Raw genomic sequence first — 27,534 nt, forward strand, 5'->3', positions numbered from 1 at the left:
CAACGTTACAGCTTTATTCTACAATTGATTCAATAAAAACATTTCCTCAGAAATCTACATACACAACCCCATAATGACAAAGTGAAAACAGGTTTTTACATAAGTATTCAGACCCTTTGCTATGAGACTCAAAATTGAGCTCAGGTGCATCCTGTTTCCATTGATCATGTTTCCACAACTTGATTGGAGTCCAATTGTGGTAAATTCAATTGATTGGACATGATTTGGAAAGGCGCACACCTGTCTATATAAGGTTCCACAGTTGACAGTGCATGTCAGAGCAAAAACCAAGCCATGAGGTCAAAGGAATTGTCTGTGGAGCTCCGAGACAGGATTGTGTCGAGGCACAGATCTAGGGGAAGGGTATGAAAACATTTCTGCAGCATTGAAGGTCCCCAAGAACAGAGTGGCCTCCATAATTCGTAAATGGTAGAAGTTTGGAACCACCAAGAAACTGAGCAATCGGGGGAGAAAAGTTTTGGTCAGGGAGGTGACCAAGAACCCAAAAATCACTCTGAAAGAGGTCAAGAGTTCCTCTGTGGAGATGGGAGAACCTTCCAGAAGGACAACCATTTATGCAGCACTCCAGCAATCAGGCCTTTATAGTAGAGTGGCCAGACGGAAGACTCTCCTCAGCAAAAGGCACATGACAGCCCGTTTGGAGTTTGCCAAAAGACACTTAAAAGACTCTCAGACCATGATAAACAGGATTCTCTTGTCCGATGAAACCAAGATTGAACTCTTTGGCCTGAATGCCAAGCGTTACGTCTGGAGGAAACCTGGCACCATCCCTACAGTGAAGCATGGTGGTGGCAGCATCATGCTTTGGGGATGTTTTTCAACGGCAGGGACTGGGAGACTTGTCAGGGTCGAGGGAAAGAGGAACGAAGCAAAGCACAGAGAGATCCTTGATGAAAACCTGCTCCAGAGCATTCAGGACCTCAGACTGGGGCAAAGGTTCACCTTCTAACAGGACAACGACCCTAAGCACACAGCCAAGACAGCACAGGAGTGGCTTCAGGACAAGTCTCTGAATGTCCTTGAGTGGCCCAGTCAGAGCCCGAAATTGAACCGGATTTAACAACTCTGGAGAGACATGAAAATAGCTGTGCAGTGACGCTCCCCATCCAACCTGACAGAGCTTGAGAGGATCAGCAGAGAAGAATGGGAGAAACTCCCCAAATACAGGTGTGCCAAGCTTGTAGCATCATACCAAAGATGACTTGAGGCTGAAATTGCTGCCAAAGGTGCTTCAACAAAATACTGAGTAAAGGGTCTGAATAGTTATGTAAATGTGATATTTAATTTTTTTTTTTTTTATACATTTGCAAAAATGTATAGGAAACAGTTTTTGCATTGTCATTACGGGGTATTGTGTGTAGATTAATGAGAAAAAATATATTTAACCAATTTTAGAATAAGGCTGTAACGTAACAAAATGTGGAAAAAGTCAAGGAGTATGAATACTTTCCAAATGTACTGTATATATTCAGTCACAAAGCCCTCTCTTATACCTACTACAGTGATATGGCCACAGTACTAAGAGAGAACCCTAACCATCTCACCTTTACCTCTGTCAGGAGGGCTTGCGGACCCTGTGTGTGGCATACAGAAGTCTCTCCCTAGCAGAGTACGAGGAGGCGTGTCATCAGCTGAGCGACGCCAAGCTAGCCCTGCAGGACAGGGAGCAGCGACTGGCGCAGGCTTATGACCTCATCGAGAGGGACTTCACCCTGCTGGGTGCCACGGCTGTGGAAGACAGGTAGGAGAACGGGACACAGGAGGCAGTAAGAGGGAGGAAGCCACTTAAATATATACAGTTGAAGTCGGAAGTGTACAGACACTTAGGTTGGTCTCATTAAAACTTGTTTTTCAACCACTCCACAAATGTCATGTTAACAAACTATAGTTTTGGCAAGTCGGTTAGGACATCTACTTTGTGCATGACACAAGTAATTTTTCCAACAATTGTTTACAGACAGATTATTTAATTTATAATTCACTGTATCACAATTCCAGTGGGTCAGAAGTTTACATACACTAAGTTGACTGTGCCTTTAAATTTCTTGGAAAATTCCAGAAAATGATGTCATGGCTTTAGAAGCTTCTGATAGGCTAATTGACATAATTTGTGTCAATTGGAGGTGTACCTGTGGATGTATTTCAAGGCCTACCTTCAAACTCAGTGCCTCTTTGCTTGACATCATGGGAACATCAAAAGAAATCAGCCAAGACCTCAGAAAAAATTGTAGACCACAAATCTGGTTTATCCTTGGGAGCAATTTCCAAATTCCTGAAGGTACCACGTTCATCTGTACAAACAATAGTATGCAAGTATAAACACCATGGGACCACGCAGTCGTCATACCGCTCAGGAAGGAGACGCGTTCTGTCTCCTAGAGATGAACTTACTTTGGTGCGAAAATTGCAAATCAATCCCAGAACAACAGCAAAGGACCTTGTGAAGATGCTGGAGGAAACAGGTACAAAAGTATCTATATCCACAGTAAAACGAGTCCTATATCGACATAACCTGAAGGACCGCTCAGCAAGAAAGAAGCCACTGCTCCAAAACTGCCATAAAAAAGCCAGACTACGGTTTGCAACTGCACATGGGACAAAGATCGTACTTTTTGAAGAAATATCCTCTGGTCTGATGAAATAAATATAGAACTGTTTGGCCATAATGACCATCGTTATGTTTGGAGGGAAAAGGGGGAGGCTTGCAAGCCGAAGAACACCATCCCAACCGTGAAGCACGGGGGTGGCAGCATCATCTTGTGGGCGTGCTTTGCTGCAAGAGGGACTGGGGGACAGGGAAAGAGCAGGGAAAGAGGGAGAGACTAGGGGAGAGCAGGGAAAGAGGGAGAGACTAGGAGAGAGCAGGGAAAGAGGGAGAGACTAGGGGAGAGCAGGGAAAGAGGGAGAGACTAGGGAGAGGGGAAGAGGGAAGGGGAGAGCAGGGAAAGAGGGAGAGACTAGGGGAGAGCAGGGAAAGAGGGAGAGACTAGGGAAAAGAGGGAGAGACTAGGGGAGAGAGCAGGGAAAGGGAGGGAAAGAGGGAGACTAGGAGAGAGCAGGGAAAGGGAGGGAGAGGGAAAGAGGAGAGACTAGGGGAGAGCAGGGAAAGAGGGAGAGACTAGGGAGAGCAGGGAAGAGGGAGAGACTAGGGAGAGCAGAGGGAGAGACTAGGGAGAGAGCAGGGAAAGAGGGAGAGACTAGGAGAGAGCAGGGAAAGAGGGAGAGACTAGGGGAGAGCAGGGAAAGAGGGAGAGACTAGGAGAGAGCAGGGAAAGAGGGAGAGACTAGGAGAGAGCAGGGAAAGAGGGAGAGACTAGGAGAGAGCAGGGAAAGAGGGAGAGACTAGGAGAGAGCAGGGAAAGGGGAGAGACTAGGGAGAGCAGGGAAAGGGGAGAGACTAGGAGAGAGCAGGGAAAGAGGGAGAGACTAGGGGAGAGCAGGGAAGAGGGAGAGACTAGGGAGAGCAGGGAAAGAGGGAGAGACTAGGAGAGAGCAGGGAAAGAGGGAGAGACTAGGAGAGAGCAGGGAAAGAGGGAGGAGAGAGCAGGGAAAGAGGGAGAGACTAGGAGAGAGCAGGGAAGACTAGGAGAGGGAGAGAGACTAGGAGAGAGCAAAGGGAAGGGAAAGAGGGAGAGACTAGGAGAGAGCAGGGAAAGAGGAGACTAGGAGAGAGCTAGGAGAGAGCAGGGAGCAGGGAAAGAAGAGGGAGAGACTAGGAGAGAGCAGGGAAAGAGGGAGAGACTAGGAGAGAGCAGGGAAAGATGGAGAGACTAGGAGAGAGCAGGGAAAGAGGGAGAGACTAGGAGAGAGCAGGGAAAGCGGGGAAAGAGGGAGAGGAGAGAGCAGGGAAAGGGAGAGACAGGGAAAGGGAAAGGGAGAGACTAGGAGAGAGCAGGGGAAAGAGGGAGAGACTAGGAGAGAGCAGGGAAAGAGAGAGAGGAGAGCAGGGAAAGAGGGAGACTAGGGAGAGCAGGGAAAGAGGGAGAGAGAGCTAGGAGAGAGCAGGGAAAGAAAGGGAGAGACTAGGAGAGAGCAGGGAAAGAGGGAGAGACTAGGAGAGAGCAGGGAAAGAGAGAGACTAGGAGAGAGGGAAAGAGGGAGAGACTAGGGAAAGGGAGGGGAGAGACTAGGAGAGAGCAGGGAAAGAGGGAGAGACTAGGAGAGAGCAGGGAAAGAGGGAGAGACTAGGAGAGAGCAGGGAAAGAGGGAGAGACTAGGAGAGAGCAGGGAAAGAGGGAGAGACTAGGAGAGAGCAGGGAAAGAGGGAGAGACTAGACTAGGAGAGAGCAGGGAAAGAGGAGAGACTAGGGAGAGACTAGGAGAGAGCAGGGAAAGAGGGGGAAGAGACTAGGGAGAGAGCAGGGGGAAGAGGGAGAGACTAGGAGAGAGCAGGGAAAGAGGGAGGACTAGGAGAGGGAAAGAGGGAGTGACTAGGAGAGAGCAGGGAAAGAGGGAGAGACTAGGAGAGAGCAGGGAAAGAGGGAGAGACTAGGAGAGACTAGGAGAGAGCAGGGAAAGAGGGAGAGACTAGTAGAGAGCAGGGAAAGAGGAGAGACTAGGAGAGAGCAGGGAAAGAGGGAGAGACTAGGGAGAGAGGGAAAGAGGGAGAGAGACAGGGAAGCAGGGAAAGGGAGAGACTAGGAGAGAGCAGGGAAAGAGGGAGAGGGAAAGACTAGGAGAGAGCAGGGAAAGAGGGAGAGACTAGGAGAGAGCAGGGAAAGAGGGAGAGACTAGGAGAGCAGGGAAGAGGAGAGACTAGGAGAGAGCAGGGAAGAGGGAGAGACTAGGGAGAGCAGGGAAAGAGGGAGAGACTAGGAGAGAGCAGGGAAAGAGGGAGAGACTAGGAGAGAGCAGGGAAAGAGGGAGAGACTAGGAGAGAGCAGGGAAAGAGGGAGAGACTAGGAGAGAGCAGGGAAAGAGGGAGAGACTAGGAGAGAGCAGGGAAAGAGGGAGAGACTAGGAGAGAGCAGGGAAAGAGGGAGAGACTAGGAGAGAGCAGGGAAAGAGGGAGAGACTAGGGAGAAGCAGGGGAGAGACTAGGAGAGAGGAGAGACTAGGAGAGAGCAGGGAAAGAGGGAGAGACTAGGAGAGAGCAGGGAAAGAGGGAGAGACTAGGAGAGAGCAGGGAAAGAGGGAGAGCAGGGGAGAGACTAGGAGAGAAAGATGGAGAGACTAGGAGAGAGCAGGGAAAGAGGGAGAGACTAGGAGAGAGCAGGGAAAGAGGGAGAGACTAGGAGAGAGCAGGGAAGCAGGGAAAGAGGGAGAGACTAGGGAGAGAGCAGGGAAAGAGGGGAGAGACTAGGAGAGAGCAGGGAAAGAGGGAGAGACTAGGAGAGAGCAGGGAAAGAGGGAGAGACTAGGGAGAGAGCAGGGAAAGGGAAAGGGGAGAGACTAGGAGAGAGCAGGGAAAGAGGGAGAGACTAGGAGAGAGGGAAAGAGGGAGAGACTAGGAGAGAGCAGGGAAAGAGGGAGAGACTAGGAGAGAGCAGGGAAAGAGGGAGAGACTAGGAGAGCAGGGAAAGAGGGAGAGACTAGGGAGAGCAGGGAGAGGAGAGACAGGGAAAGAGGGAGAGACTAGGAGAGAGCAGGGAAGGGAAAGAGAGGGAGAGGAGAGAGCAGGGAAAGAGGGAGAGACTAGGAGAGAGGGAAAGAGGGAGAGACAGGGACTAGGAGAGAGCAGGGAAAGCTAGGAGAAGCAGGGAAAGAGGACTAGAGAAAGACTAGGAGAGAGCAGGGAAAGAGGGAGAGACTAGGAGAGAGCAGGGAAGACTAGGAGAGAGCAGGGAAAGAGAGACTAGGAGAGAGCAGGGAAAGAGGGGAGAGACTAGGAAAGAGGGAGAGACAGGGAAAGCAGGGAAAGAGGGAGAGACTAGGAGAGAGCAGGGATGGAGAGACTAGGAGAGAGCAGGGAAAGGAGACTAGGAGAGAGCAGGGAAAGAGGGAGAGAGAGCAGGGAAAGAGGGAGAGACTAGGAGAGAGCAGGGAAAGAGGGAGAGACTAGGAGAGAGCAGGGAAAGAGGAGAGACTAGGGAGAGCAGGGAAAGAGGGGAGAGAGAGCAGGGAAAGAGAGCAGACTAGGGAGGGAGAGACTAGGAGAGAGCAGGGAAAGAGGGGAGACAGGGAAAGAGGGAGAGACTAGGGGAGAGCAGGGAAAGAGGGAGAGACTAGGAGAGAGCAGGGAAAGAGGGAGAGACTAGGAGAGAGCAGGGAAAGAGGGAGAGACTAGGGGAGAGCAGGGAAAGAGGGAAGACTGAGAGGGGGAAAGAGACTAGGAGAGAGCAGGGAAAGAGGGAGAGACTACGAGAGAGCAGGGAAAGGGGAGGAGAGAGCAGGGAAAGAGAGACTAGGAGACTAGGGAAAGAGGGAGCAGGAGAAAGAGGGAGAGACTAGGAGAGAGCTAGGGAAAGAGGACTAGGAGAGACTAGGGAAAGAGGGAGAGACTAGGAGAGAGCAGGGAAAGAGGGAGAGACTAGGAGAGAGCAGGGAAAGAGGGAGAGAGCAGGGAAAGAGGGAGAGACTTGCTCTGAGATAGTGAATCTCCCACAAATCTATCATGGATTTCCTGATTGATGACAGCTTGATTTCCTAATGGACTAGCCTTCTGGTTTATGGTACATGTTGACCTAGCCATGTACAGTTGTGGCCAAATGTTTTGAGAATGACACAAATATTCATTTTCACAGAGTCTGCTACCTCAGTTTGTATGATTGCAATTTGCATTTTGCATGTCCCTCTTTGCCATGCAAATAAACTGAATCCCCCAAAAAACATTTCCACTGCATTTCAGCCCTGCCACAAAAATACCAGCTGACATCATGTCAGTTATTCTCTCGTTAACACAGGTGTGAGTGTTGACGAGGACAAGCCGGAGATCACTCTGTTATGCTGATTGAGTTTGAATAACAGACTGGAAGGTTACCTGCAAGGAAACACGTGCCGTCATCATTGCTTTGCACAAAAAGGGCTTCAAAGAAGCCACTTCTCTCCAGGAAAAATATCAGGGACAGAGTGATATTCTGCAAAAGGTACAGAGATTGGACTGCTGAGAGACAAAGACAAGAGAGAAGACAAGGTGAGCGCTACTCTGTCCTGTGTCATGCCAACAGTAAAGCATCCTGAGACCATTCATGTGTGGGGTTGCTTCTCAGCCATGAATAAAGAATGGTACCAACACATCCTCCGAGAGAAACTTCTCCCAACCATCCAGGAACAGTTTGGTGATGAACAATGCCTTTTCCATCATGATGTAACACCTTGCCATAAGGCAAAAGTGATAACTAAGTGGCTTGGGGAACAAAACATGAATATTCTGGATCCATGGGCAGGGAACTCTCCAGACCTTAATCCCATTGAGCACTTGTGGTCAATCCTCAAGAGGCGGGTGGATAAACAAAAACCTACACATTTTGACAAACTCCAAGCATTGATTATGCAAGAATGGGCTGCCATCAGTCAGGATGTGGCCCAGAAGTTAATTGACAGCATGCCAGGGCGGATTGCAGAGGTCTTGAAAAATCTTTACACGATTTTTTAATCGAATCAATATAAAATAGGTTGTTGATCAGTACTGTAATCATTGATACCTTGCATTCTTTGAAAGGACTATGTACTCTATAGTGATGCTTAATGCTATTAACCTATTGACTGTATTGACTCCTGTATTGACTGCTGTGTGCAGGCTCCAGGAGAAGGCAGCAGACACCATTGAGTCTCTCCATAAGGCTGGGATGAAGGTGTGGGTCCTGACGGGGGACAAGATGGAGACGGCGGCTGCTACATGTTATGCTAGCAAGCTGTTCCGCCGCTCCACCCAAATATTGGAGCTGACCAAGAAACGAACCGAGGAACAGAATCTACATGATGTTCTGTTTGACCTGAGCAGAACCGTACTGAGACAGCGCTCCCTGTCGCGGTATGCTGCACACTCAGACCAATGTGCGCTCGCACACAGCATGACCAGTACAAGTCAAATGTTTGGACACACCTACTCGTTCAAGGGTTTTTCTTTATTTTTACTATTTTCTACGTTGTGGAATAATAGTGAAGACACCAAAACTATGAAATAACACACTTGGAATCATGTAGTAACCAAAAAAGTGTTAAACAAATCAAATATGTGAGATTCTTCAAAGTAGCCTTGATGACAGCTTTGCACACTCTTGGCATTCTCTCAACCAGTTTTATGAGGTAGTCACCTGGAATGCATGTCAATTAACAGGTGTGCCTTGTTAAAAGTTCATTTGTGGAATTTCTTTCCTTCTTAACCTCTGGGATATGTGGGATGCTAGCGTCCAGACCAACATCCAGTGAAAATGCAGAGCGTCAAATTCAAATGAATTACTATAAAATTAATCTTTCATGAAATCACACATGCAATACACCAAATTAAAGCTACACTTGTTGTGAATCCAGCCAATGTGTCAGATTTCAAGAAGGCTTTACGGCGAAAGCAAACAATGCTATTATCTGAGGGCAGCACCCCAGCAAACAAACACAGACAATCATATTTCAACCCTCCAGGCGTGACACAAAATGCAGAAATAAAATATAAATCATGCCTTACCTTTGACGATCTTCTTCTGTTGGCACTCCAATATGTCCCATAAACATCACAAATGGTCCTTTTGTTCGATTAATTCTGTCGATATATATCCAAAATGTCAATTTATTTGGCGCGTTTGATCCAGAAAAACACCGGTCCCAACTCTCGTAACATGACTAGAACATTACTCATAAGTTACCTGTAAGCTTTGTCCAAACATTTCAAACTACTTTCCTAATTCACCTTTAGGTATTTTTTAACGTAAATATTTAAGATGGGATTAACTGTGTTCAATACCGGAGGAAAACAAAGTGGACCTTGCTTTTCAGGTCACGCGCCTCTAACAAAGAGTACACTTCTCTCTATCCTTGTTCTGAACAGTGCTACTTCTTAATTTCTCAAAGGAAAAACCTCAACCAATTTCGAAAGACTGTTGACATCCAGTGGAAGCGGTAGGAACTGCAAGAAAGTCCATTAGAAATCTGGATTCCCAATGAAAACACATTGAAAAGAGAGTGACCTAAAAATAAATCTGAATGGTTTGTCCTCGGATTTCATCTGCCAAATAAGTTCTGTTATACTCACAGACATGATTAGAACAGTTTTAGAAACTTCAGTGTGTTTTCTATCCAAATCTACTAATAATATGCATATCTTATATTCTTAGCTTCTGGGCTTGAGTGGCAGGCAGTTTACTTTGGACACGCGTTTGGACACCTATCCCAGAGAAGTTGTGTTGTAACTATGTAGGGGTGGTATACAGAAGAGCCCTATTTGGTAAAATACCAAGTCCATGTTATGGCAAGAACAGCTAAAGACGCAAAGAGAAACGACAGTCCATCATTAATTTAAGACATGAAGGTCAGTCAATCCATAAAATTTCAAGAACTTCGAAAGTTTCTTCAAGTACAGTTGCAAAAACCATCAAGCACTATGATGAAACTGGCTCTCATGAGGACCGACACAGGAAAGGAAGACTCAGAGTTACCTCTGCTGCAGAGGATAAGTTCATTAGAGTTACCAGCCTCAGAAATTGCAGCCCAAATAAATGCTTTACAGAGTTCAAGTAACAGACACTTCTCAACATCAACTGTTCAGAGGAGACTGTGTGAATCTGGCCAAACCAATACTAAAGGACACAAATAAGAAGAAGAGACTTGCTTGGGCCAAGAAACACGAACAATGGACATTAGACTGGTGGAAAGCTGTTCTTTGGTCTGCTGAGTCCAAATGTGAAAATTTTGGTTCCAACCGCTGTGTCTTTGTGAGACGCAAAGTAGGTGAACTGATGATCTCTGAATGTGTGGTTCCCATCGTGAAGCATGGAGGAGGAGGGGTGATAGTGTGGGGGTGCTTTGCTGGTGACACTGTCGGTGATTTAATTCGAATTCAAGGCACACTTAACCAGCATGGCTACCAGCATTCTGCAGCAATAAGCCAACCCATCCCATCTGGTTTGCGCTTAGTGGGACTATCATTTGTTTTTAAACAGGACAATGACCCAAAACACCTCCAGGCTGTGTAAGGGCTGTTTGACCAAGGAGAGTGATGGAGTGCTGCCTCACATGACCCCACCACAACCCAATTGGGATGAGTTGGACCGCAGAATGAAGAAAAAGCAGCCAACAAGTGCTCAGCATATGTGGGAACTCCTTCAAGACTGTTGGAAAAGCATTCCAGGTGAAGCTAGTTGAGTGAGTGCAAAGCTGTCATCAAGGCAAAGGGTGGCTACTTTGAAGATTCTAAAATATATTTGGAGTTAACACTTTTTTTGGTTTCTACATTATTCCATATGCGCTATTTCATAGTTTTGATGTCTTCACTATTATGCTACAATGTAGAAAATTGTAAAAATAAAAACCCTTGAATGAGTAGGTGTGTCCACATTTTTGACTGGTACTGTATATGTACAGTATTCATGCATCTCTGTGTGTTAACATCTGTATATCTGTGTGTTTATCCCCAGGCTGTCTGTAGACTGTCAGGACTACGGTCTGATCATCGATGGGGCCACCCTGTCTGCGGTGCTGAAGCCCAGTCCAGAGAGTTCTGGCTCTGGGAACTACAGAGAGATCTTCCTGGAGATCTGTAGGAACTGCAGCGCCGTTCTCTGCTGCCGCATGGCGCCCCTACAGAAAGCACAGGTGGGTGTGATCTCACTTCCTGTCTCACATTAGGAATCCAGGGAGAGATGGTGTTTGGATGGATGGACGGTCGATCAGTCAGTCAAAGTGTTTAATGAGTTGTGGGTTATGACTGTTGTCTGTCCAGATTGTGAAGCTGATCAAGGCGTCTAAGGAGCACCCCATCACTCTGGCCATCGGAGACGGAGCCAACGACGTCAGCATGATCCTCGAGGCACATGTGGGCATAGGTAAGCTCATCTCTACACTGATTGGCAAGCCCCATGTGTTTGTACTCTGATTGGTGGGAACCATCAGCTATCACTCATCTTTCTTCTTTGATTGGTGGGGGGCTTTGGCTCCAAGATATCTCATTGGTGTATGTTTGTTTTCTATCAATTAATCCATAAATCAACCAATCCCTCCCTCTCTCTTAAGGCATCATGGGTAAGGAGGGTCGCCAGGCAGCGAGGAACAGCGACTATGCCATCCCAAAGTTCAAACACCTGAAGAAGATGCTGCTAGTTCACGGCCACATCTACTACATCCGCATCGCTGAGCTGGTGCAGTACTTCTTCTATAAGGTGGGCTTTACTACTGACACTAATACTGAGCATTTAATGAAATCACATTGCAATTCTTTAGTAATGAATTACACAACTTGGGGGCTCAACACCACTCCAGTCTGGTAGCTGGCCCAGGACAGCACAAGTCTCCAGGCTCTACGCTGCAAGTAGCTGAGTCAGTATAGAATGATGAACAATGTTTAGTCCTTACTTTCTCACTTTGCTTCTGCCCCTTTCTCTTCTCTCCAGAATGTGTGCTTCATCTTCCCTCAGTTCCTCTATCAGTTCTTCTGTGGATTCTCTCAGCAGGTTGGTGCTCAAAATCACCCCAAATGACCTCATGGTTGCCTGTTTGGTCATGTGTAGTCTACATATTACTGACTGCTCTGTGTCCCTGTAAAGCCCCTGTACGACACAGCCTACCTGACGCTGTACAACATCAGCTTCACCTCCCTGCCCATCCTCCTCTACAGCCTCATAGAGAAACACATCAGCATAGAGACACTGAAGAGCGACCCCACTCTGTACAGGTAAGGGGAACATCCCACCCAAATGAACACTTATTTGAAAGTCAATGTAATTCACAGGTTTTGTTTTGTTTAACAATTTTACTTCGCTCTCACTTGCCACTATCTCCCCCTTCTCTCTCTCTCTCTCTCTCTCTCCCCTATTCCCTCTCAATCTCTCAACCCCTCCTCTCATGATCTCTCTCTCGCTCTCTTTCTCTCTCCCCCTCTCTCTTCCCTCCCCCTTTCTTTCTCCCTCTCTCTCCCTCTTTCTCCCTCTCTCCCCCCTCTCAACCCCGCCCCTCTCTTTCTCCCTCTCGCTCTCTCTCTCTACGCCTCCTCTCCCACCTTCTCTCAGGGACGTAGCTAAGAACTCTCTCCTGCGCTGGCCCGTGTTCCTGTACTGGACATGCCTGGGCTTATTCGATGCCTGTATCTTCTTCTTTGGTGCCTACTTCCTGTTCGACAACACCACCTTCACTAGCAACGGACAGGTGAGCCCCGGCAACCGCCTCCACGGAAAACTGTCAAGGACTAGTTGACAAGTTGCCCCCAACTACAGATCTAGGATCAGATGACCAACACCAAGTCACAAGCATTGACCATTAGCTTGATTCAACAACACCATTTTTGGCTCTAGTCAGAAGAGTGTAGGTCAAAGGATTCCATTTGAGAGTCTCCATGGTGATGGTCTCTAGAACACCCATCTCCACGTGATTGTCCAATAACACCAGAGTAAGACAATGTGGTCAGGTTTTGGTTATCTATGGGTAAGTTATGATCAGGTTGTGGTTGAGTTGTGTTCAGGGTCTCAGTGGTCCTCTTTAGCTTGGCAACCATCAGGATTCCATTCATATGGACAACGCTATTGCATCTTTCTCTGCACTGTTGATTTATGTCATATTAACTGTTGCCTTTGGTCCTGTTTTTTCTCTTTAAGTTGAAACATCCTGGAATTAATTTATTCTATGTCCTGATTTATTTTCTTTCTTCTTCCTCCTCTCTGCTTCTTCTTCTTCTTCATCCTCTCTGCTTATTCTTCTTCTTCATCCTCTCTGCTTCTTCTTCTTCTTCATCCTCTCTGCTTCTTCTTCTTCTTCCTCCTCTCTGCTTCGTCTTCTCTTCTGCTTCTTCTCTCTTTATTTTGCTTTTCTTCCTGTTCCTCAGCTTATGACCGCCAACACACAGATGGTAAGCCTGTCTCTCTCTCTCTCCCTCTCTCTCTCTGTCTATCATGTGCTTTTAACTTCTGTTCGTTTTTAGTTATGAGTTTAGCTTTGAGTTTTACCGTTTCATCCCGAAACATGGATCCATCCATCCTCACTCCGCTGTGTAGTTAGGTACCACATGTAGGGCCTCTCTACCAACACCTGACGTCAGCAGCTCCACTCTACTAATATACATACTAGTCTCTCCCCCACATCCTTATGTGTTGTCCTGGTAGTAGACTTAAAATGTGTGTGTGTGTGGTAGTACATAAACAACACATTTAGTGAGAAAAGCGGTCTCTGCTGTTTTAACAACATTAATTCATTCTAGCTGCATTGTCTTGGAGGGTGATCTTTCACCCTAACTACGTTTCTGTGTTTGTAGAGAGATGTATTTCTAGCATATCAAATCAAAGTTTATTTGTCACGTGCACCGAATACAACAGGTGTAGACCTTACAGTGAAATGCTTACTTACAGGCTCTAACCAATAGTGCAAAAAAGGTGTTAGGTGAACAATAGGTAAGTAAAGAAATAAAACAACAGTAAAAAGACTGGCTATATACAGTAGCGAGGCTATATACAGTAGCGAGGCTCCATACAGACACCGGTTAGTGGGTGGCGGGACACAATGCAGATAGCCCGGTTAGCCAATGTGCGGGAGCACTGGTTGGTCGGCCCAATTGAGGTAGTATGTACATGAATGTATAGTTAAAGTGACTGTGCATTCATGATAAACAGAGAGTAGCAGCAGCGTAAAAGAGGGGTTGGGGGTGGCACACAATGCAAGTAGTCTGGGTAGCCATTTCATTACCTGTTCAGGAGTCTTATGGCTTGGGGGTAAAAACTGTTGAGAAGCCTTTTTGTCCTAGACTTGGCACTCCGGTACCGCTTGCCATGCGGTAGTAGAGAGAACAGTCTATGACTGGGGTGGCTTTTTAGGGCCTTCCTCTGACACAGCCTGGTGTAGAGGTCCTGGATGACAGGCAGCTTAGTCCCAGTGATTTACTGGGCCGTACGCACAACCCTCTGTAGTGCCTTGCGGTCAGAGGCCGAGCAATTGCCGTACCAGGCAGTGATGCAACCAGTCAGGATGCTCTCGATGTTGCAGCTGTAGAACCTTTTGAGGATCTCAGGAACCATACCAAATCGTTTTAGGTTCCTGAGGGGGAATAGGCTTTGTTGTGCCCTCTTCACGACTATCTTGGTGTGTTTGGACCATTCTAGTTTGTTGTTGATGTGGACATCAAGGAACTTGAAGCTCTCAACCTGCTCCACTACAGCCCCATCGATGAGAATGGGGGCGTGCTCGGTCCTCCTTTTCCTGTAGTCCACAATCATCTCCTTATTCTTAGTTATGTAGAGGGTTAGGTTGTTATTCTGGCACCACCCGGCCAGGTCCCTGACCTCCTCCCTATAGGCTGTCTCGTCGTTGTCGGTGATCAGGCCTACCACTGTTGTGTTGACTGCAAACTTAATGATGGTGTTGGAGTCATGCCTGTCCATGCAGTCGTGGGTGAACAGGGAGTACAGGAGGGGACTGAGCACGCACCCCTGTGGAGCTCCAGTGTTGAGGATCAACGTGGCAGATGTGTTGCTACCTACCCTCACCACCTGGGGGCGGCCCATCAGGAAGTCCAGGATCCAGTTGCAGAGGGAGGTGTTTAGTCCCAGGATCCTTAGCTTAGTGATGAGCTTTGAGGGTAATATGGTGTTGAACGCTGAGCTGTAGTCAATGAATAGCATTCTCACATAAGTGTTCCTTTTGTCCAGGTGGGAAAGGGCAGTGTGGAGTGCAATAGAGATTGCATCATCTGTGGATCTGTTTGGGAGGTATGCAAATTGGTTTCTTGCGATGATGGTGTTGATGTGAGCCATTTCCAGCCTTTCAAAGCACTTCATGGCTACGGACGTGAGTGCTACGGGTCTGTAGTCATTTAGGCAGGTTGCCTTTGTGTTCTTGGGCACAGGGACTATGGTGGTCTGCTTGACACATGTTGGTATTACAGACTCAATCAGGGACATGTTGAAAATGTCAGTGAAGACACCTGCCAGTTGGTCAGCACATGCCCAGAGCACACGTCCTGGTAATCAGTTTTGCCCCGCAGCCTTGTGTATGTTGACCTGTTTAACCGCTAGGGTATGCGTCCCACCTGGCCAACATCCAGTGAGATTGCAGAGCTCCAAATTCAAGTACAGAAATACTCATTATAAATATTCTGAAAAGATACAACTATTTTACATAGGTTTAAAGATGAACTTCTTGTGAATCCAACCGATTTTAAAAATGCTTTACGGCGAAAGCATACCTTACAATTATTTTAGAACATAGCCCAGCAGACAAATCATTACAAACAGTAACCAGCCAAGTAGAAGAGTTACACAAGTCAGAAAAAGATAAATAATTAATCACTTACCTTTAATGATCTTCATATGTTTGCACTCAGAAGACATTCATTTATTCAATAAATGTTTCCTTTTGTTCGATAAAGTCTCTCTTTATATCCGAAAACCTCTGTTTTATTAGTGCGTTTTCTTCAGTAATCCACAGGCTCAAACACAGTCACAACCGGCAGACACAAAAATCCAAATTGTATCCGTAAAGTTCATAGAAACATGTCAAATTATGTCTATATTCAATCCTCAGGTTGTTTTTAGCCTAAATAATCGATAATATTTCAACCTGACAATAATGTCGTCAATATAAAGGTAAACAAGAAAGGCATAAAAAAGCTCTGTGACACATCAGGGTCCACTCATTCAGACTGCTCTTACTCCCTCATTCTTCAGAATACAAGCCTGAAACAATTTCTAAAGACTGTTGACATCTAGTGGAATGCATAGGAACTGCAATTTGAGTTCTAAGTCAATTCATACTGTTTTTGTTTTGTTTTTTTACCTTTATTTAACTAGGCAAGTCAGTTAAGAACAAATACTTATTTTCAATGATGGCCTAGGAACAGTGGGTTAACTGCCTGTTCAGGGGCAGAACGACAGACCTTGTCAGCTCGGGGATTTGAACTTGCAACCTTTCGGTACTAGTCCAACACTCTAACCACTAGGCTACCCTGCCGCCCCTATTCAATGGCATTGAATAGAAAACTACAACAACAACAAAAAATCCTACTTCCTGAATGGATTTTTCTCATGTTTTCGCCTGCCAAATCAGTTCTGTTATACTCACAGACATTATTGTAACAGTTTTGGAAACTTTAGAGTCTTCTATCCAAATATGCTAATTATATGCATATCCTATCTTCTGGGCCTGAGTAGAAGGCAGTTTAATTTGGGCATGCTTTTCATCCAAAATTCCAAATGCTGCCCCCTACCCTAGAGTACTCACATCGGCTATGGAGAGCGTGATAACACAGTCGTCTGGAACAGCTGATGCTCTCATGCATGCCTCAGTGTTGCTTGCCTCAAAGCAAGCATAGAAGTCATTTAGCTCGTCTGGTAGGCTCATCTCTCTTCCTCTGTCACTCTACCTCTCCCTCCATCTCTCTTGCCTGTGGGGGGATGTGGGGATGGTAAATAAACAGTGACTGTATGTGTTATTCTTAATGCCATCGGAAAATTATGTTCTGAGAACTCTTTTATAGACCGCCTCTGTCACTCTACCTCTCCCTCCATCTCTCTTCCTCTGTCACTCTACCTCTCCCTCCATCTCTCTTCCTCTGTCACTCTACCTCTCCCTCCATCTCTCTTCCTCTGTCACTCTACCTCTCCCTCCATCTCTCTTCCTCTGTCACTCTACCTCTCCCTCCATCTCTCTTCCTCTGTCACTCTACCTCTCCCTCCATCTCTCTTCCTCTGTCACTCTACCTCTCCCTCTATCTCTCTTCCTCTGTCACTCTACCTCTCCATCCATCTCTCTTCCTGTCACTCTACCTCTCCCTCCATATCTCTCTTCCTCTGTCACTCTACCTCTCCCTCCATCTCTCTTCCTCTGTCACTCTACCTCTCCATCCATCTCTCTTCCTGTCACTCTACCTCTCCCTCCATATCTCTTCCTCTGTCACTCTACCTCTCCCTCCATCTCTCTTCCTATGTCACTCTACCTCTCCCACCATCTCTCTTCCTGTCACTCTACCTCTCCCTCCATCTCTCTTCCTCTGTCACTCTCCCTCTCCCTCCATCTCTCTTCTTCTGTCACTCTACCTCTCCCTCCATCTCTCTTCTTCTGTCACTCTACCTCTCCCTCCATCTCTCTTCCTCTGTCACTCTACCTCTCCCTCCATCTCTCTTCCTGTCACTCTACCTCTCCCTCCATCTCTCTTCCTCTGTCACTCTACCTCTCCCTCCATATCTCTTCCTCTGTCACTCTACCTCTCCACCTCTCCCTCCATCTCTCCATTCCTCTGTCACTCTACCTCTCCCTCCATATCTCTTCCTCTGTCACTCTACCTCTCCCTCCATCTCTCTTCCTCTGTCACTCTCTGTCACTCTACCTCTCCCTCCATCTCTCTTCCTCTGTCACTCTACCTCTCCCTCCATCTCTCTCTTGCTCTCCCTCTCTTTATCTATGACCCTTCCTCTCCCTTCATATTTCTCTCTTGCTCGCCATCTCTCTCCCTGTCTCTTTCTCCTCCTCCTCCTCCTGTTCCATCTGTTCCTTCCTGAAGTTTCAAGGTTATTTACCATCATTAGCTTAATATGAGACCTACATGATTGGGATGCCATACAACAGTAAAAGACCAGATGAAATGCAGGTGAAATGGACGTAGCTTGTTGCAGCATCAAACACTAATCAGTGATGTAGTGGTAAAGAATATATGGGTAAAAGCTGATCGCCGTTCATGTTAAGTAAAGTAATGTCACCTATTCTTAAATGCATTTAGCCGTAAAAGGTGGGTTAACGCTCGCGAAAAATAAAAAAGGTGTGTGAACGGCATTTACGTGCGTTTAGAATCAACTACAACACAGGTTTAAATGAAGTAATTACAGTTAGTGCCCTGTGCTCATATCGGTGTGAATAGTTTCAGCTGATATTTATAGAAGTCAATGGTTTCAACAGATGATCAATGAGGGTGTTTACCGCTTGACTTTTTCCTCATTTTGTTATGTTACAGCCTTATTCTAAAACAAATTTAATTACCCCACAATGACAAAGAAAAACGTTTTTTTGTCATTTTTAGCAAATGTATTTTAAAAAACAATGGAAATATGACATTTACATAAGTATTCAGACCCTTTACTCAGTATTTGTTGAAACAACTTTGGCAGCGTATACAGCCTTGAGTCTTCTTGGGTATGACTCTACACGCTTGGCACATGTATTTGGGGAGTTTCTCCCATTCTTCTCAAACTCTATCAGCTTGGATGGGGAGCGTCGCTGCACAGCTATTGTCAGGTCTCTTCAGAGATGTTCGGTCGGGTTCAAGTCTGGGCTCTGGCTGGGCCACTCAATGCAATTCAGACTTGTCCCGAAGCCACTCCTGTGTTGTCTTGGCTGTGTGCTTAGCGTTGTTGTCCTGTTAGACTGAGGCGAAGGGTCACCTTCCGAGGTCCTGAGCGCTCTGGAGCAGGTTTTCATCAAGGATCTCTTTCTACTTTGCTCCATTCATCTTTCCCTCAATCCTGACTAGTCTCCCAGTCCCTGCTGCTGAAAAATATCCCCACAGCATGATGCTGCCTCCACCATGCTTCACCGTAGGAATGGTGCCAGGTTTCCTCCAGACATCCTTGGCATTCAGGACAAAGAGTTCAATGATGTTTCTCGTGGTCTGAGAGTCCTTTATGTGCCTTTTGGCAAACTCCAAGTGGGCTGTCATGTGTCTTTTAATGAAGAGAGTCTTCCGTCTGGCCACTCTACCATAAAGGCCTGATTGCTGCATAAATGGATGTCCTTCTGGAAGGTTCTCCCATCACCACAGAGGAACTCTGGAGCTCTGTGATCATCGGTTTCATGGTCACCTCCCTGACCATGGCCCTTCTCCCCCGATTGCTCAGTTTGCCACTGTGTTCTTGGGGACCTTCAATGCTGCAGAAATGTTTTGGTACCCTTCCCCAGATCTGTGCCTCAACACAATCCTGTCTCTGAGCTCTACGAACAATTCCTTCGACCTCATGGTTTGGTTTTTGCTCTGACATGCACTGTCAACTGTGTGACCTTATATAGACAGGTGTGTGCCTTTCCAAATAATGTCCAATCAATTGAATTTATCACAATTGGACTCCAATCAAGTTATAGAAACATCTCAAGGATCATCAAGGGAAACATGATGCACCTGAACTCAATTTCGAGTCTCATAGCAAAGGGTCTGAATAGTTATAGTAAATAAAGTATTTCAGTTTTTCATTTTGCAAACAGTTCTAAAAACCAGTTTTTGCTCTGTCATGGGTTATTGTGAGGAGGAAAATGTATACAATCCATTGTGGAATAAGGCTGCAAAGTAACAAAATGTGGAACAAGTCAAGGGGTCTGAATACTTTCCGAATGCGCTGTGTAAAGGATGGATGAAATGTGTGCCTGATGTGGCTGACTTCCTGCTCACTCTCCGTTCTTCTCTAGATGTTTGGGAACTGGACTTTCGGGACTCTCGTCTTTACTGTGCTGGTGTTCACGGTCACGCTCAAGGTGTGTGTGTGTGTGTGTTTACACTGTGTGAAGGAGTAAGAGACTGAGTGAATCTGATAATAGTGGATTGAATCATCTCTTTGCATGTATATGTCTGTGAGATAATAGATTGACTAGACTTTCTCATCAATCGTTAGAGCTGTAAGCCCTGGAGGTGTTACTATGGACTGATTGATAAGTGTGCGTGTGTGTGTGTGTGTGTGTGTGTGTGTGTGTGTGTGTGTGTGTGTGTGTGTGTGTGTGTGTGTGTGTGTGTGTGTGTGTGTGTGTGTGTGTGTGTGTGTGTGTGTGTGTGTGTGTGTGTGTGTGTGTGTGTGTGTGTGTGTGTGTGTGTGTGTGTGTGTGTGTGTATTCTGTATGTATCCTGTGTGTTGCAGCTTGCCTTGGACACACACCACTGGACCTGGATCAACCACTTTGTCATCTGGGGCTCCCTGCTTTTCTATGTCATCTTCTCTCTGCTCTGGGGAGGCATCATCTGGTAGGCCTCTTATTCTTACAACTGACTGGTTCTTACTCTGTCCATTATTCATTTCCCTTAAACATAGATATAGAATAACTAGATCCTCTCCTCTCCCTCCAGGCCTTTCCTGAACTACCAGAGAATGTACTATGTGTTCATGCAGATGTTGTCCAGCGGTCCGGCTTGGCTCAGCATCATCCTGCTCATTATGGTCAGCCTGCTGCCTGATGTGGTCCAGAAGGTCCTCTGCAGAACACTGTGGCCCACCGCCACCCATCTTGCACAGGTAGGACCACAACTTGGCCACAGCTCAGGAAACACAACTGCACCAGTTAATTAAAGAGTCAATTGATTGCGGCCCTCAATATGTACAGTAGATAGTATGTAGACCTGCATGTATAATCACATCAAAAATACCTTCTCTACTGACCAAAAGTATCCAGGTACAGCTGCCTCACACATGCCAGACGACTCAGTACTAAAACTCCTAAAACACGTGTCATTCTCAAGGCCGGATCTGGAGCCCATTCAATCCTGCCCGCGGGTGGTTTGACTCATTTTATCCACATTGAGATGACTAAAAGCGAATCAAATTTTGACACAGAGGCAATATAATCCAATTTAAGTGTGGCCCTCCAGTCTGGTGAAGACATGCGGCCCGCTGGGAAATTTAGTTTGACACCCATGTCGTAAAAGATTGACCCTGTGTTAACCAACACTGTAAACTGTCCCCTTCTTTCATCTGATATTACTACTTCCTGTCACCGCTTAGCTGAATTTCCTGCTTCCTGTGATTCAAGTGCTGAATTCCAAATAGACCCTTTAGTACTCCTGTAGATCTGACACCTTTGCATAGGTGTGAGCAAAATGGTGAAGATTACACCCAGCCTATCAGAAGGCAAGATGAAGCATATCATATTGCTTATACCCATCCAATCCTTTTTAGATGTACATTTGGGAAACAGATCTGAAGCTAAATCTAACGGATTTCTTTCCTCTTCCCCTCTCTCTGCTTTGCTTCCTAATTGAACCCACCACCGTCCCCCTTTCCCTTTCTATCTTTCTCCTCTCCCCATCGCTCCCTCTGTCTCCCTCCTCCAATCCTCCACTCATCTTCCCGTAACCTCCGCCCTCTGACCCTGTTACCTGGGGCAACGACAGTCCAATAGCCCGTGCCTTACCGTGAAGCCGTCAACCATCTTCGTGCTTTCTCAGTCCGATAGCAGATTGAGTTTCTGATTGGCCAAGAGACATCAGAGGAGGAGGAGGTGACTTTTTAAATACTTGATGTGCATGGTGGCATGTGCCAATGTCACAATTACGTCAGTGGTCCACCTTCATTCAGTTAAATCAGTGTTTCAACATTAACTCCCAACTTTCAATCACAATCACTGTAGTGTTCCCATCCAGGGCTCTCACCATCCAGGGCTCTCACCATCCAGGGCTCTCACCATCCAGGGCTCTCACCATTCAGGGCTCTCACCATCCAGGGCTCTCACCATCCAGGGCTCTCACCATCCAGGGCTCTCACCATTCAGGGCTCTCACCATCCAGGGCTCTCACCATCCAGGGCTCTCACCATCCAGGGCTCTCACCATCCAGGGCTCTCACCATCCAGGGCTCTCACCATCCAGGGCTCTCACCATCCAGGGCTCTCACCATTCAGGGCTCTCACCATCCAGGGCTCTCACCATCCAGGGCTCTCACCATCCAGGGCTTCCATTTCAAACAATTCAACTCAATTACCAGACAATACTATCATTCACACTGCTATATATAGTGGGGAGAACAAGTATTTGATACACTGCCGATTTTGCAGGTTTTCCTACTTGCAAAGCATGTAGAGGTCTGTCATTTTTATCATACGTACACTTGAACTGTAAGAGACGGAATCTAAAACAAAAATACAGAAAATCACATTGTATGATTTTTAAGTATTTAATTTGCATTTTATTGTATGACATAAGTATTTGATCACCTACCAACCAGTAAGAATTCCGGCTTTCACAGACCTGTTCGTTTTTCTTTAAGAAGCCCTCCTGTTCTCCACTCATTACCTGTATTAACTGCACCTATTTAAACTCCTTACCTGTATAAAAGACACCTGTCCACACACTCAATCAAACAGACTCCAACCTCTCCACAATGCCCAGGACCAGAGAGCTGTGTAAGGACATCAGGGATAAAATTGTAGACCTGCACAAGGCTGGGATGGTCTACAGGACAATAGGCAAGCAGCTTGGTGAGAAGGCAACAACTGTTGGCACAATCATTAGAAAATGGAAAAAGTTCAAGATGACGGTCAATCACCCTCGGTCTGGGGCTCCATGCAAGATCTCACCTCGTGGGGCATCAATGATCATGAGGAAGGTGAGGGATCAGCCCAGAACTACACGGCAGGACCTGGTCAATGACCTGAAGAGAGCTGGGACCACAGTCTCAAAGAAAACCATTAGTAACACACTACGCCGTCATGGATTAAAATCCTGCAGCGCACGCAAGGTCCCCCTGCACAAGCCAGCGCATGTACAGGCCCGTCGGAAGTTTGCCAATGACCATCTGGATGATCCAGAGGAGGAATGGGAGAAGGTCATGTGGTCTGATGAGACAAAAATAGAGCTTGTTGGTCTAAACTCCACTCGCCGTGTTTGGAGGAAGAAGAAGGATGAGTACAACCCCAAGAGCACCATCCCAACCTTGAAGCATGGAGATGGAAACATAATTCTTTGGGGAAGCTTTTCTGCAAAGGGGACAGGACGACTGCATCGTATTGAGGGGAGGATGGATGGGGCCATGTATCGCGAGATCTTGGCCATCAACCTCATTCCCTCAGTAAGAGCATTGAACATGGCTGGGTCTTCCAGCATGACAACGACCCGAAACACACAGCCAGGGCAACTAAGGAGTGGCTCCGTAAGAATAATCTCATGGTCCTGGAATGGCCTAGCCAGTCTCCAGACCTGAATCCAAAAGAACATCTTTGGAGGGAGCTGAAAGTCCGTATTGCCCAGCGACAGCCCCGAAACCTGAATGATCTGGAGAAGGTCGGTAAGGAGGAGTGGGCCAAAATCCCTGCTGCAGTGTGTGCAAACCTGGTCAAGAACTACAGGAAACATATGATCTCTGTAATTGCAAACAAAGGTTTCTGTACCAAATATTATGTTCAAACAAAGGTTTCTGTACCAAATATTAAGTTCTGCTTTTGTGATGTATCAAATACTTATGTATAATGTTATTTTCTGGATTTTTGTTTTAGATTCCGTCTCTCACAGTTGAAGTGTACCTATGATACAAAATTACAGACCTCTACATGCTTTGTAAGTAGGAAACCTGCAAAATCGGCAGTGTATCAAATACTTGTTCTCCCCATTGTATGCTACTGCTGATCATGCTACAGCTGATAACAGGTTGTACTAATTTTGAGCCTTCTGTTAGCATCCTGCTTGTCTAACAATCTCACCCAGTACCATATTCAGCATCTCTTCTCTTCCTGTTCCTCTGATGTATAAAATGTACATGAATGTGTTATTCCATCCAAACGCTAACTTGGATGGATGTAATGTTTTCTACCCTGGAGTAATCCTCAGCAGGCAGCAGGACACTGGGAAGTTGAAGGGCTATCATGACATGTCACATACAGTTTGTTACAGTGCAGTGGTTCACCGCATGCCTTCTATTTAGAACCTCCTGATCCCTGACCCCTGCTCACCCTACTGTTTGCCCACAGAGGGTGAAGGCTGATGGGGTGTGTGAGGGGAGTGTGTCCTCTGCCCCGGGCGCCAATCCTGTTGATGGAGGTGGAGACAGTGAGAGAGACATGCTTTGCCCTACTAGGACCTGTGAGGGGGACAGAGGAGGTGGAGGGGTGCAAGCTACCAGGACCTATGAATCCATGATGTCACACAACCCTAACTACCTGCTCAGCCAGCCCCTAGACCCTTCCCCATCAGAGTCCTAGGGTTGCTACGGTAACTGAATGCCAATGGCCACAGAATATGTCAAGAGTGGCAATGCTGCTAATAAGGCCGCCTGTTGCACTGTGGTTCTGGAGGGGTGCTGATAGTTTGGGGGGCATTTTATTTCCTGTTAGAGGGTCTTCACCGATGCTAGCTGGTCTACTGTGCTGAGAGGCTTGCTCACTTGAAACGAATCACAATTGTGGAATACAACGCATGGGGTTGTCTGGGTGGTTTGATTGTCATGATTTTCTTTGGGTGGTTTGTCTGGAGGGTCAGGGTGACTTGCTTGGGTTGGTACTCAATTGTAAACTCTCTTGGGATGCAACAGAGGCATTTTCTGGCTTTCCTTCTGTCCTGCTGAGAGCTGCTGTAAGGTGGATGAGCTCTGTCTTATCACTCTCATACTGTCCATTCCAACACGGGGGTCAGAGACAATGATATCACTGCAATTTTTTACAAATAAATACATTTGGTATCTTAAACATGGAGATAAAGTTTAACACACAGGCAAAACAATGGCATTGATTATTATTCTGTACACTGAATTGAATAAAACATCAGGCAACATTAGTGGCCATTTGGATGAGGAACACTGACCTCTGGTGCTAGAAGATGATACAGCATGTGTGTGAACGTTTCATTTTCATTGCATGCTGATCATCTGAATGTGAGTTCAACCTGAAACAGACTAGGGTATTTTCAGTGATCTAAACACTCTGTTTTTCTCCGTTCTCTCCTTCCCTCCTCCAGGACGTTGCAGGGCAGTGTAGCAGAGTTGACTCCCATGCCCTTCTGGCCCTTCCTCCAAACGGAAGTGTACTGACTCCTCCCACCTCCACATCAGGGTTCCGAAGCCCCTCCCACACCACAGGTCTGAGTCCTTCCCCCACAAACTACTATTGGCCCACTGGACTGATTGGGGCGGGGCAGTCCGCTGCACCCTCAGCCCCTACATGCTCCGCCTCTCAGGGGCTGGCTTTGCCTACTACACACAGGGGCCAGAGACCTTTGTGTGACACACACTCACACACACACACACAGGCTAATGTGTGAACACACACAAAACAATGTGCTCACAAAAGATGTGCACACACACAGAGACCAATGTGATCTAAACTTACAGTTTACCATGGATGTGGAAGGATTTGTATTCCACTCATAAACAACGCAAACAGACACACACACACACATTTGCAAAAAAATTCACACATACTGAAAAACATGAAACATCATCACAAAATTCACCATGTGCATAGTCAGCCATTCAGATACACCCCTCCCCCAATCTGCCTCCCACCGGTCCGGTCCATTCCATTTCAGTGTGGTCCTGATCCCAGTCCAGTCCACACCTCTACTCTGTTCTGCTACTCTGTAATCCATGTTAAAATGCTTGAATCCAACGTTGACACCAGTGGTGTTAAACACTGAACACACGGAGGTGTTCAGTATGTGAATGTGTGTCCCTTCTACACTAAGGAACTGTGTATGAAATGGACCAGACTTTTCTGTTTCTATTTTATTAACTGTCTCTGTCTTCTTCTTTTTCTCTGTCTCTCCAATATACTAATTTTGTTGAAATAACGGGAGTTGCTTCGCAAAATGTTCTGGGGAGAAAGACATCTGTTATTCACTGCACGTGTGTGTGTGTGTGTGTATGTGCGTATGTATATACAGCTGAATTTGGAAGTTTACATACACTTAGATTGGAGTCAATAAAACTCTTTTTCAACCACTCCACAAATTTCTTGTTAACAAACTATAGTTTTGGCAAGTCGGTTAGGACATCTACTTTGTGCATGAGACAAGTCATTTTTCCAACAATTGTTTACAGACAGATTATTTCACTTATAATTCACTGTATCACAATTCCAGTGGGTCAGAAGTTTTCATACACTAAGTTGACTGTGCCTTTAAACAGCTTGGAAAATTCCAGAAAATGATGTCATGGCTTTTGAAGCTTCTGATAGGCTAATTGACATAATTTGAATCAATTGGCGGTATACCTGTGGATGTATTTCAAGGCTTACCTTCAAACTCAGTGCCTCTTTGCTTGACATCATGGGAAAATCAAAAGAAATCAGCCAAGACCTCAGAAAAAAATGTAACCACGCAGCCATCATACCGCTCAGGAAGGAGACGCCTTCTGTATCCTAGAGATGAAAGTACTTTGGTGCGAAAAGTGCAAATCAATTCCAGAACAACAGCAAAGGACCTTGTGAAGATGGAGGAAACAGGTACAAAGTATCTATATCCACAGTAAAACGAGTCCTATATCAACATAACCTGAAGGGCCGCTCAGCAAGGAAGAACCCACTGCTCCAAAACCGTCATAAAAAAGCCAGATTACGGTTTGCAACTGCACATGGGGACAAAGATCGTACTATTTTGAGAAATGTTCTCTGGTCTGATGGAACAAAAATTGAACTGTTTGGCCATAATGACCATCATTATGTTTGGAGGAAAAAGGGGGAGGCTTGCAAGCCGAAGAACACCATCCCAACCGTGAAGCACGGGGGTGGCAGCATCGTGTTGTGGGGGTGCTTTTCTGCAGGAGGGACTCGTGCACTTCACTTAATCAATGGCATCATGAGGCAGGAAAATTATGTGGATATATTGAAGCAGCATCTCAAGACATCAGTCAGAAAGTTAAACCTTGGTCTCAAATGGGTCTTCCAAATGGACAATGACCCCAAGCATACTTCCAAAGTTGTGGAAAAATTGCTTAAGAACAACAAAGTCAAGGTATTTTAGTGGCCATCACAAAGCCCTGACCTCAATCCCATAGAACATTTCTGAGCAGAACTGAAACAGCGTGTGCGAGCAAGGAGGCCTACATACCTGACTCAGTTACACCAGCTCTGTCAGGAGGAATGGGCCAAAATTCACTCAACTTATTGTGGGAAGCTTGTGAAAGGCTAACCAAAACGTTTGACCCAAGTTAAACAATTTAAAGGCAATGCTACCAAATACTAATTGAGTGTATGTAATCTTCTGACACACTGGGAATGTGATGAAAGAAATAAAAGCTGAAATAAATAATTTTCTCTACTATTATACTGACATTTCACATTCTTAAAATAAAGTGGTGATCCTAACTGACCTAAAACAGGGAATTTTTACTAGGATTAAATGTCAGGAATTGTGAAAAACTGAGTTTAAATGTATTTGGCTAAGGTGTATGTAAACTTCCGTCTTCAACTTTATATACAATGTGGCCATACACCGTAACAGCACTCTGTTTGGGTCAGACCTATGAGTCAGACCGATATCTATGCCCTGTACACAGACTGATAGGGTTCCTCCATGGATGTTTTAATGGCTCATTGTTCAGTGTTGCTTGCATTACGCTATGTTGTCTGAAGACAGTGTTTGTTCCGTTATTTAAAGTTTCTTGTCCGTACGCTAGAATGGTATATATTTATCGCACCAGGTTATGGCTTTTCATATCTGTTCGATTATGAACTGAGATATTTTATGTGGTATATATTATGAATGCAGGTTGTTTACCATGTATGGATGTATCTTAAACTAATGGGGGGGGGGGCAGTGTTAGGGGTTTGGGAAATACAT

General features: G+C 46.0%; 2 protein-coding genes across 2 annotated transcripts in view; one reads left to right on the forward strand and one right to left on the reverse strand.

The window, feature by feature from the left end:
* Positions 1 to 23,293, forward strand: part of LOC135519030 (phospholipid-transporting ATPase IH-like) — a 90,308-nt gene extending 67,015 nt beyond the window's left edge. Inside the window, exons 18-29 of the mRNA XM_064944061.1 lie at positions 1,581 to 1,762; positions 7,700 to 7,933; positions 10,530 to 10,707; positions 10,835 to 10,937; positions 11,125 to 11,270; positions 11,502 to 11,561; positions 11,655 to 11,782; positions 12,117 to 12,252; positions 19,477 to 19,542; positions 19,920 to 20,023; positions 20,126 to 20,291; positions 21,403 to 23,293. Coding sequence (XP_064800133.1) covers positions 1,581 to 1,762; positions 7,700 to 7,933; positions 10,530 to 10,707; positions 10,835 to 10,937; positions 11,125 to 11,270; positions 11,502 to 11,561; positions 11,655 to 11,782; positions 12,117 to 12,252; positions 19,477 to 19,542; positions 19,920 to 20,023; positions 20,126 to 20,291; positions 21,403 to 21,849 — 1,950 coding nt within the window. The 3' untranslated portion in view covers positions 21,850 to 23,293. The remainder of the gene's footprint in view (positions 1 to 1,580; positions 1,763 to 7,699; positions 7,934 to 10,529; positions 10,708 to 10,834; positions 10,938 to 11,124; positions 11,271 to 11,501; positions 11,562 to 11,654; positions 11,783 to 12,116; positions 12,253 to 19,476; positions 19,543 to 19,919; positions 20,024 to 20,125; positions 20,292 to 21,402) is intronic.
* The window catches only part of LOC135519031 (CRACD-like protein), a 555,588-nt gene that overhangs the window by 428,703 nt on the left and 99,351 nt on the right, over positions 1 to 27,534 (reverse strand). The gene's annotated exons all lie outside the window — the stretch shown is intronic.

Source organism: Oncorhynchus masou, chromosome 29 (assembly GCF_036934945.1).
Source record: "Oncorhynchus masou masou isolate Uvic2021 chromosome 29, UVic_Omas_1.1, whole genome shotgun sequence".
NCBI classification, from domain to species: domain Eukaryota; kingdom Metazoa; phylum Chordata; class Actinopteri; order Salmoniformes; family Salmonidae; genus Oncorhynchus; species Oncorhynchus masou.